The sequence below is a fragment of the Euprymna scolopes genome, chromosome 13 (genome assembly GCF_053919585.1).
Source record: "Euprymna scolopes isolate OS-2025 chromosome 13, ASM5391958v1, whole genome shotgun sequence".
NCBI lineage: Eukaryota > Metazoa > Mollusca > Cephalopoda > Sepiida > Sepiolidae > Euprymna > Euprymna scolopes.
The window spans coordinates 51,944,093-51,955,569 of NC_136494.1; the positions used below are offsets into that span (position 1 = coordinate 51,944,093).

Sequence of the window (11,477 nt, forward strand, 5' to 3'; positions counted from 1 at the left end):
CTCCGCTATGGTCTCCTTTACTATGGGACAGCGCATTCTAGCCGCTATTCGTTTCACTGTACGGGGACATCGCTCCGCTATGCCATTCCCGATTGGAGTGTACGCACAACGGAATCGCAAGTGAACTCCCCATTTATGTGCAAATGCTTGGAATGCGTTGCTGCAGAAATCCATGTCATTGTCTAAAAGGATTTCATGCAGCGAACCACGCTCGAGGAACACTGTTTCCAACTGATGGATCACGCTTGCCGAGTCCTGCCTTGCCAATTTCCTCAAAATAGAGAAACGCAATGGACCACAGTCTGTTAGAGTTAAAAAATGGAAGGTGCCATAATGTGTGATATCTTCCAATTCCTTGCCAATTCTCGTTAACTTCCAGCTTTCCCTTTTCCCACCTGACTGACGCTGGATCAATGGACTGACATCCCTCACATTTCCGTATGACCGTTTTAACAGTTGCTTTTGTTGTGGTTGGGCAAATTCTCCTGACAAAGTAGGTAGTGCGTCGCACCCCCGGATGTCCACTACCTTTGTGAATAGCCATGATTTGACTGTCATCCAGCTCGTCTGTGTGAACCGCGCCTATCACCGGGTCAAGCCCGTTTTTCTTTTTCATTGCCTCAAACCATGTCTGTGGTACTCGTGTTAATCGGTCAGCAATGTTTCGTGTTGATGGAACCAGCATCACGTCCACTGTCAGCCCGTACTCTTTCACAAGCTCCTTTAGAATGCTTAGTCGCCTCCTAATAAGCATCTCGCTTGCTGCTTTGGTGCGCACTCACGCCTTTCCAGTTAGCGTGTCCGAGACCCAATGGTATACGCAGACAGAATGTGTCTTTATGTGTAGCACTTTGCTCTGCCACTGTAGAGCCAAATTGATACCTTTCAATACGGCATCCAGCTCGGCTAAGTTGATATGTTGAAAGTCACCTTCAGGTCGCAGCCAACATGCATCCTCCAACACAGTTTCGCGCATCTCCAAGGCTGCACCAATTGCTAGGGAGCTAGCATCGACCCATACATTCAGCTCTTTGCCATCCACACACCAATTTCCCCAGACCGGATCGTTCCGCTGCACAGATTCCAAAGTTTCGAACATCATACGATGCAGTACGGCGTCCCTTCCTCGTCGATACCGGGAGCTCCGAAAATTTCATCCACCCTGATAAAGTTAAGAAGCTCAGTTTAGCAGTCTTGCCAAGTTCGGAGAGAATCTTAATGGCTAGTAGTTCTCATACATCTACTACTCTTGGACATTGTGTTGTATCTCTCAGCATGAAAGGAAGGGTGTACAATAATATCAAACTGTCGATTATGGCAGACTTATGCCGTGACATTATTCTCAGATTATTATGGCAGACTTATGCCGTGACATTATTCTCAGGCATAAATTTTTAAACCGACATTCGTCAGTAGAAATACCTTTCAGAGGACCCCTCCCCCTCTCTCTGTTTGTGGGCTAACCGCCATTAAAAATGTTCCTTACCCCTCTCTCTTTACAAACCTAACCGCAGACTGTCGCCCAATAGTTGTTAAATCCCAGAGACATACCCTACCTGATGCCGAATTTATTAAATCAGAGATAACTTGTATGCTAAAGGAAGGTATTATAGAACCCTCTCAATCTCCGTGGCGAGCTCAAACTGTTATAGTGTCTCCTGAGAATCATAAGAAGAGGCTTGTTGTGGATTACTCCCAAACGATAAATCGTTTCACTCTCCTAGATGCTTATCCTCTTCCTCGAATGGAGGATATGGTAAATGAGATTGCCACTTACCAAGTGTTTAGCACTCTTGATTTAACCAGTGCCTATCATCGAGTTGCCATCAAACCAGAAGAACGAAAGTATACCGCCTTCGAAGCTTCTGGATCCCTCTACCAGTTTTGTTGGATTCCGTTCGGAGTAACCAATGGAGTAGTCAGTTTCCAACGAGTCATCGATGATATCATCAAACGAAAGGACCTCCAAGGAACCTTCGCCTACATCAACAATGTTACAGTTTGTGGAGAAAATCAGGCTGAGCATGATACCAATTTACAAAGCTTTATGAAGGCAGTGGCGAAGTATGGACTAACCCTGAACGAAAACAAGTGTCACTACCCCCTTGCTTCTGTAGACCTGCTTGGGTACACTATAAGCAAAGGTTCAGTAAAACCAGACTCTGACAGGCTCACAGGTTTGATGGACTTACCTGTTCCTCCAGACCTTCGTTCTCTTCGTCGAGTGAGGGGAATGTTTTCTCATGATTCAAAATGGATATCTAACTTCTCTGAGAAATTGCACCCCCTTACCAAAGTTACCAAGTTTCCTCTCACTAAGGAACAAACCAACGCCTTTAGAGAACTGAAGAAAGAAATTGCGAAATCATCCCTAGTAGCCATAGACTTTTCTCTTCCCCTCGAGGTCGAAACTGATGCTTCAGAGCATGCTATCGCTGCCTCCCTAACCCAGAACTCTCGACCAGTGGCCTTCTTTTCAAGAACTTTAACCTCCGCTGAGCAGAAGCATTCTGCGGTTGAAAAGGAGGCCTATGCAATTGTAGAAGCGATCCGAAAATGGCGACATTTACTGCTGGGGAAGCATTTCAAATTGATCACTGACCAAAAATCGGTCTCTATTATGTTCGACCCCAAGGGAAAGAGTAAAATAAAAAATGAGATTACGAGATGGAAGCTGGAGCTTGCCTGTTTTAGCTACGATATCACTTATCGTCCAGGGAAACAGAATGCCGCTGCAGACGCTTTGTCTCGAATTTGTTCTTCTACCGCCTCTGCTGACAAATTACACTCTTTGCACACAGATTTATGCCATCTGGGGGTAACCAGGATGGTACACTTCGTCAGAACCAAAAATCTCCCATACTCTGTGGAAGATGTGAGAGCAGTTACAAAAGCATGTTGGGTCTGCTCCGAAATAAAACCCAGGTTTCTCAAGACGTCTCCTCAGACTCTCGTAAAGGCGAGTCAGCCTTTTGAGAGACTAAGTGTGGATTTCAAAGGACCGTTACCTTCAAACTCCCACAACAGATACATACTGTCATTGATGAATACTCGTGCTTTCCTTTCACTTTTGCCTGTGCCGATGTTTCAGCTGCTACTGTCCGGAAACACTTAACTAACTTATTCTCCATATTTGGAAACCCTTCTTTTATACATTCTGATCGCGGAACTGCTTTCATGTCGGAGGAACTAAAGGAGTTCTTGCTTTCTCGAGGCATTACTACTAGCCGAACAACTGCTTTCAACCCTCAAGGTAACGGACAAGTGGAAAGATATAACGGTATCATCTGGCTGATGGTAAGTCTGGCTCTGCGGTCAAGAAACCTTCACGTTACAAATTGGGAAAGAGTACTAGATGTAGCCCTCCACAGCATTTGCTCACTGCTTTCCACCTCCACTAATTGTACTCCTCATGAACGCCTCTTCAATTTCCAAAGGAAATCGGCCACTAGAGATTCTATGCCCACCTGGCTTACAAACGCTAAGTCTGTCCTTTTAAAGCCGCATGTGCGTGGAAGCAAATATGAGCCCCTGGTCGAGACCATAGATCTACTTGAAGTCAATCTGAACTATGTTCATGTTCGTTTTGATAATGGACGAGAGACGACAGTATCCTTACACCACTTATCACCATTGGGTGATAGGCTGTGTAGCTTGGAGGCAGAATCAGATCCGGAGATGGAGAACCAACAGCTGCAGAATGCACCTCTAGAATCTAACCTTTCAGATCCTCAGCCTAGTGGGATCGAAAACTCCATCCTAGAGGATTCGGTTCCTATCGACAAAAAAGATCAGAGGAAGACAAGGTGCTGGGTCTTCGACGCTTTACCAGAGTCCGCCGCAGCCCTCCATATTTAGCTGAAAACTATCAGCTTTAAACTTCTGTTTCTTTTCTCTTTTTTTTTCAGCCTAAACAGACACCCCCCCCCTTTGCTGAGATTCCTTCAAGTCTTGTGCCCCCTGAAAGTCATGTGGGCTCCGAATTTCACTGAGCGGCAGAGAATGTGCTGACAGAAAAGAACTCTCTAACTTTTAATTTCCATTTCTACTCTCCGGAAATGAGTTACTTTCCTTGAGTTTTTCCTTCTTTTCTCTTCCTTTCCTTGAAGTAACAGGTCTCGTTCCCCGGGTCTGTTCTTAGTAAAATAAAGCTTATTTAAAGTTTACTCCGTATCAAAGTTTTGTCATTACACTAAGAAAATCAAAATTTACCATTTTTAGTGATTTTAATACTAAATTGTATGCATTATATGGCTGATTTGGATCCCGATGGTTCGAATGTATAAACACTTAAAAATTCGTCAAAAATCAGAAATTTAACCAATTTTAATGAAATTTTTAGTATTTATCAAATAATGATCGCAGAATATAATGACCTAATTATTTTTATTTAAATCTTAGTGAAAATGTATTATTTTGTTTAAACAAAAAATACCTTTACTAAAGTTATGGTTTTCAGTAGTAAATAAAAAACGCAAGAATTTATTTTTGCTTTTTTTTATATAAATAAAGCATCGTAATTTGTAACAATAAAATAAAAATAAAATAATTTTTACAGGAACATTACGAAAAAAAGCCCCTGAAGTCCGTATCAATGAATTCGATACAACTCGAAGAAAAATTTATTTCTCGAACTACCAATATTATCATTGAATTAAGCATTGTTCATTTAATATTTTCACACAAAAAAATCATAATTGCAAAAATTATTTCTACTTTTTTTTTATGCTTACATTTTTAATGTAATCTTTACATGTAAGATTCTAATATTTTCATTTCACGCAAGAACGTATAATTATCAAGGTAATTGTTAAGAAAGAGAGAGCCTGATTCCTCCGTTTGACTATAGGTGGCATTACTGTCTGTCCAACCAGTTACGGAAGCACAAAATGTATATAATGGCACCCTTGAAATAAAAATAAATGTTTTTTTTATATTTTAATTTTAGACATGTTTTTTTTGTTGTTTTTTTTTTCAAACATATTTAAGTTTTTTTTTTTTTCAAACATATTTACGCTTTTCTTTTGTTTTTTTTTGTTTTTTTTGCAAGCATAAACTAAATGTTTTTGCTATATTTTTCTTTTAAACATATTTATGGGTACAACCGTTTTTCCGCAAGTATTTTTTACGCTCTTATAATAAAAAAAAATCAGCGTTTTTTCTTTTATCTTTTTTTTATGGACCCCCCATTTTTTTTCTTAATTTTTCTGCACTTATTTTACCTTTTCCGTGAGTATTTACATATATATTTGAAAAAAGATATTGTAAAACCTGAATCTTACTTGAAACTACTATTAAAAAATAGCGCGGTACAATAAGTGCATAAGCAAACTTTTCAAAAAGAAAAATATTTCAAAAATATTTAGTTTAAAAAATAAATGAATGCTTATATTTTACATTTCTATAAATATTTTTCAATATTTAAAATATATTCATATAAAAATATTTTACGACGAAACAATAAAAAAATTATTTATTTTTCACATAGAAATAAAGTTTTTTATATATATATATATATATATATATATATATATATATATATATATATATATAGTACTTGTACAGTTTAATCAAGACATTAAAAAATGAAAATATCGAAAAAAGTTTAAATTGTACGTATCCGTTATGGAATAAAATTCTCCGAAAAAAATTTCACATAATTTTATCAAGTAGTTTCTTTTTTTACAATTTGTTATGATACCGAGCAAAAGGTTCGATTTTAGGAAGAAAAGCTAGTATTGAAGATGGGGAGGGAGTATCGGCGCTTTATCCTGAGTTATCTCCCTGTGGCGTGTTAAAAAAATTCAAAGATGGCTACCTTCCATGCGCGAGAAACTCGTGTGTTTCCACCGTAAATTTAAAAAAAAAAAAAACTACTCGATCAAATTAAATGAAATTTTTTTTCGGAGATCTTTAGTCCAAAACGGATACGTACAATATAACCTTTTTTCGATTTTTTTTTTTTTTTTTACATGGGGGTCACCACTTATCAAGGCCCGAAGGCCACTTAGGGATAAGGGTTATTGCGTGTACAGTAATCAATGAGATAGTATTGTAGTAATCATTAGTATTGGGGGTTTTGATAGAGTGTCTTACTTAAGAGGGTGGTTTGTCAGGAATTTGTTTATGTTGGACTTGAAGACATCCAAGTTGTAGTCAGGTGGGAAACAGGCAAGCGGCAGAGAGTTCCACTGACGTGCAGTTCTAAGAAAGAAGCTTTGCTCACGGAATCTACATTTGGATTTAGGCACAGATAAAGAGTGGGGAAAATTATTGACAGTAGTTTCAGCCAGACAGGTGTTTCTCGTGAAAGATTGGCGAGGGGGGACGAGTAGTTGGAGCTCAGACGAGCACCTGCCATGGAAATAACGATAAAACAAAGACAGGCTCGCAACGTCTCTTCTGTGAGAGAGAGGTTGCAGAGAAGAGAAAAGGGCACACCCCCCACTAACCCACAAAGTCTATTTTATACTCTGTCAAGGCAGGATAGGTTGTTTTTAGCAGCTTCTGCCCAGATGTGGCAGCAGTACTCCATCCTTGGACGTACTTGGCTTTTATACAGATAGAGAATTGCATCAGTAGTGAGATATCTTCTGGAGCGGTAGAAGGATCCCACCATTTTCCCAGCGTCCCTGGCAACAGATTTGATGTACGTGTTCCATTTCAGATCATGAGTAAAAGTTAAACCCAGAAGCTTGTCAAAACATGGAGCCTCCCAAGACAAGAGCTATCCATTTCAATTGATGCCAGATGGGGATCAGAGTGTTGATGATGTAAAGATAGGAGCTTGGTTTTGGATGTATTAAAAGTAACCAGCCACCTCTTCCCCCATTGTACCACGCGCTCAAGATCAGAGGAGAGAGAATTAGAGAGAACTTTGTCATTTACAGCCTTTGATATGTTGCCATAGATGGTCGTGTCATCAGCATAGATGTCAACGAATGATTTAAGTATGTGTTTTGGGAGATCATTGATGTAGATCAGGAAGAGAGTTGGGCCAGGATGGACTCCTGAGGGACTCCAGCATTAATACTGTGGGCCTCTGATTTCTGCCCATCAACCACTACTCTTATGAACCTATCAGAGAGAAATGATTTAATGATTGAGAAAACATTTCCATTAATACCATAGCTGGAAATCTTGTGAAGTAGGCCTTTATGCCATACCTTATCGAAGGCTTTTGATATGTCAAGAGCAATTACCCTGGAAAGGAAATCTTTGTCAAGAGATTCACTAATCCTATGTGATATAACCGTTAGCACATCTGCTGTAGATCTTGCAGAGTGGAAACCATGTTGCATGTCACGAAGAAGGTTGTTTCTGCTGAGGTGGTTGACTACTTCTTTATTTAATATGGATTCCAACAACTTACTCATGACACACAGGAGACTTATTGGTCTGTACTGAGAGGGAGATGACTTTTCACCAGAATTCTTAAATACAGGGCATACTGATGAGGTTTTCCAGGGTGTTGGAAAGCACTTCTTAAGGCAACGCTTAAACAGTTTTGTAAGTATGGGGACAAGTTCTGGTCAAAGCTTTTTCAACACTATAATTGTAATGCCATCTGGGCCAGTTACTTTATTGGAATCAAGGTTCTTGATTAGTTTGGTGACCTCGTGAACAGATATTTGTATGTTGGATAGTGTGTTGTCTGTTGTAAGAGGAAATACGTGGAGTTGATGCCCTTCGTCGCAGAGGGTAGAGTTAGCTGCAAAGTTCTTGGTGAATAGTTTGGCCTTGTTTGATGCTGATGAGATGACCTCAGGTCCATTGATGATGGTTGGGATAGAACGCATGCATCTGTTCAGGATCCTGTTTGCTATTTGCCAAAACTGGTGGGAACCAAGCCGCTGCTCAGCTACTTTGGATTTGACAGACTGAGCATATAGCTCTCTTGCATGTTTTATTACTCTTTTACAGTGGTTGCTGGCAGTCCTGAAGGCAGCTTTAGTCTCAGTACATCTATTACATTGGTAGCTATGGAAAAAGTGATTTCTGTGCGCGATGGTAGCAGCACATTCAGGGGAGAACCATGGCTGGCTGTTAGGTTTTTGTTGGAATTTTTTGGATAGTATGAATCGGTCTATGCCTACAATTAACCATTCGGTCAGGTCTGATACTATAAAGGACACATCCTTTTTAAACATGGAATGCAGAGGTAGGTCAGATATGAATGTACGGAAGCTATCCCAGTCAGCCATAGAGTATCGATATACAGTACGGTGAAGAGGTACGTCTGAAGACTTATTACATTTCATTTTTATCTTAACTGATACGACGGAGTGGTCAGAGGATCCCAGGGGAGATAGAACGGAACATGAACACAGCTCAGGGGAAGTTGTGAGGAAAAGGTCTAGAAGGCTTGCATATTGACCGGGTGTATCGGGCACACGGGTCTTGATTAAACTGTACAAGTGCTAATTTTTATTTTTTTTTAATATGTCGTTTTAAGCAAAAACAATATTGCGTACTTTATTGTCATGTCGAAAATAGTAATCTATCCAAAAATTACGAAAATTCATTGAGTAGAATAACTGCTAGTGTTTTTAGTAAAAAAAAAATCTCTCGCTATAAACAAATTTTGTAGTCATGAACAAGTAATCTAAAATATTCGTTCAAGATTATGTCCCCTGTGTGTAGTGAGTGTGTAGTCTCTGACTGTCTACTTTATAACATCTAAGAAAAATGCAATTTTATTCAATTTTTCGTAAAAATTACTTTTAACAATAAATAACATTCTACTCGATGAATTTTCGTAATTTTTGGATATATTACTATTTTCAGCGTACCAATTTAAGTTTTTGCTTGCTTAAAACGACCTACATAAAAAAAAGGTACTTGTACAGTTTAGTCAAAACATTAAAAAATAAAAATATCGAAAAAAGTTTAAATTGGATGTATCCGTTATGGAACGAAGTTCTCCGAAAAAAAATTCACTTAATTTCATCAGGTAGTTTGTTTTTTTTTATTATTTTTACAGCGAAAAAAATTTGTTATGATACCGAGCAAAAGGTTCGATTTTTAGGAAGAAAAGCTAGTATTAGAGAGGGGTGTCAGCGCTTTAACTGGAGTTATCTCCCTTTGTCATTTCTAAAATTCAAACAATTTTTTTTTTTAATCCAAGATGTCCGCCTTCAACGCGCTCTCATAAAAACGTGATTTTCCGCTGTAAAAAAAAAAAAAAAAAAAATACTTGATGAAATTAAGCGAAATTTTTTTCTGAGAACTTCGTTCTACAACGGATACATACAATTTAAACTTTTTTCGATATTTTCATTTTTTTAATGTCTTGACTAAACTGCACAAGTACCACAAAAAAAAAAAAATCTATCAACTGTATCTTAACAAGAACCAGCAATTGTTTAGGTGGTCGAGATGCAATGATGCGTAAACAAATTATTTAAATGATTAATTATAACAGGACAGTGATAAATAATTGATTGAAATGGTTAACGACGTGCCGTCCGTGCCCGTGCGTGCGCTAGTTGATTACCTTTAAGAAGTTGGGTATTGTCGAACGTATTTTGTTTTTCGGTGTTAATTATTTAGAAACCTATTATTTATTTTACTTTTAATGCGAGGAGGGTGTTTTGAAACTATTCAGTACTTTAAACTAACAATTTAATTCCAAATTCTTAAAGCTAAGTCTTCCGGTGGTTAAAGCGCACTTTCACCCTTGGAATTATTAAAAACAGAGTCCCATATTATTTTTCAGGATAACAATAAGGCGGGGAATGTAAACTTTAAAATTTATCCCTTAGCAAATTGCTTTTGAATACATGCAAGTATCGCAAGAAGCGATTCTCGTGTCGCTTCCTCCAGGCATCTTTCTGGTTTTTCTTTTGACTTCTTCCACAAATCGTTACTTGTGTTTCAGGTCGTTTTAAAAATAATTAAAATGTTAAATAAATATAAGTTTCGTTATAAATCGACTAACCATCCATTATTAAAAAAAAAAAAAGTTTAATTACCGCCCTTGTGTGTCTTTTTTAATATATATATATATATATATATATATATATATATATATATATATATATATATATATATATATATATATATATATATATATATATATATATACATGACTCTATTCTTAACAGTTTTCAATTTAGATTATTTATTTGTTATTACTAATTTTTAAATAATAAGCAATATGAATAAACAATATGTCTGCAGAAGAACCAGTTCTAACATAAAGAATCCAATACGAGAACCACAACAACGTTTCCGTTTTAACTAATTTTCGATTATTGCCAAGCAAAGAAACAAGACACGGCAGGTGCCTGGGTTACATTAAATCGATCATCATCGTGATTGAAGTTTTTTCTTATGTATTTTATTTCACCTTACCTGGGCATTAGACATTATTTGACGGCGATCGTTTCCGATTCATTAGAGAGGCGAATAGATTTGCACCTGCCTTTCTCGGCAAAGTTACTTAGTGTATTATAAATATTTAAACTTGCTTCGGTTTTCACCTGCGGTCGTTATGCCAACGACACTAACAACACTCGACTGTATTCAAATTAAAAAGGTAACCAAGCAGTCGGGGTGAGTATTTCAGTTGCTAGGAGACTAAACTAACGCGCAGGTACAAGAGACATGTTTCGTAAAAACAAATTTAACTTTGGTGATCACGAAGGAATATATGTGAACACTAACAATAACAACAGTTGCGTTTATTCGTTATCCTCAAATAGGACGTTTCTTTGCGACTTTCTTCTTTTTCAATGCCTAACTCTTAATTTATAAAAATATTGTATCCAACTAGAATTGTTATTTTGTCAGTGATTCTTTAAACACACACGAACGTGCACATATACACTGACGCGTTCAGTGTCATGGCTAGTTTGTCGATAACAGAGAAGAAACCAACACAATGCAGCTTTATAAAGTATATAGCTGTTTTTGTAAAGTTTTTCAATTTATAATGTGCAACTCAGTACATGTTGTAAGAAAACCGGATGTTAACTGCCAATAATTTCGATGCATATGGTGTTAGTAGATGCCATTTGGTCTCTCTGTGCATATCTCCCTGTTTACCAACCAATCAGTTGATCAGGGCAGCAATATCACCAGCAGGTGATCAATTAGTATAAACTAGGGCATTTTTCCAATCAACAGCTTCTTTGGGGTTCGCCCCGACATGGAAAATTGACTCGCAGCCTTTGCAGTAGCCTTACTGTCAGATAACATGATGCTGTCATCAGGGTGATGATAATGGCAGCAAAAAGTAGAAGCAATTCTTGTCCAGTAGTGATTCTTCTTCTTCTTCTTCTTCTTCTTCTTCTTCAACCAGAACATCTCTTTATTTCTATATCCAAATAGTTGCAGCAACCCTAACAGCAGTTCCAAATCTTGCCTAAATCATCATCATCATCATCATCATCATCATCATCATCCCATCTGCAATTAGTAGCAGTGAGTTTGCCCTATAGTAGTAGTTTTGAAATCTGCCTGCAGTAACACCA

At 37.8% G+C, this 11,477-nt stretch overlaps 1 protein-coding gene across 1 annotated transcript in view; it reads right to left on the reverse strand.

Moving 5' to 3' along the window:
- LOC145292020 (dynein axonemal heavy chain 7-like) overlaps positions 1 to 10,529 on the reverse strand; it is a 475,961-nt gene extending 465,432 nt beyond the window's left edge. Inside the window, exon 1 of the mRNA XM_080138024.1 lies at positions 10,357 to 10,529. Coding sequence (XP_079994150.1) covers positions 10,357 to 10,371 — 15 coding nt within the window. The 5' untranslated portion in view covers positions 10,372 to 10,529. The remainder of the gene's footprint in view (positions 1 to 10,356) is intronic.
- Between the last annotated feature and the right edge of the window lie 948 nt (positions 10,530 to 11,477).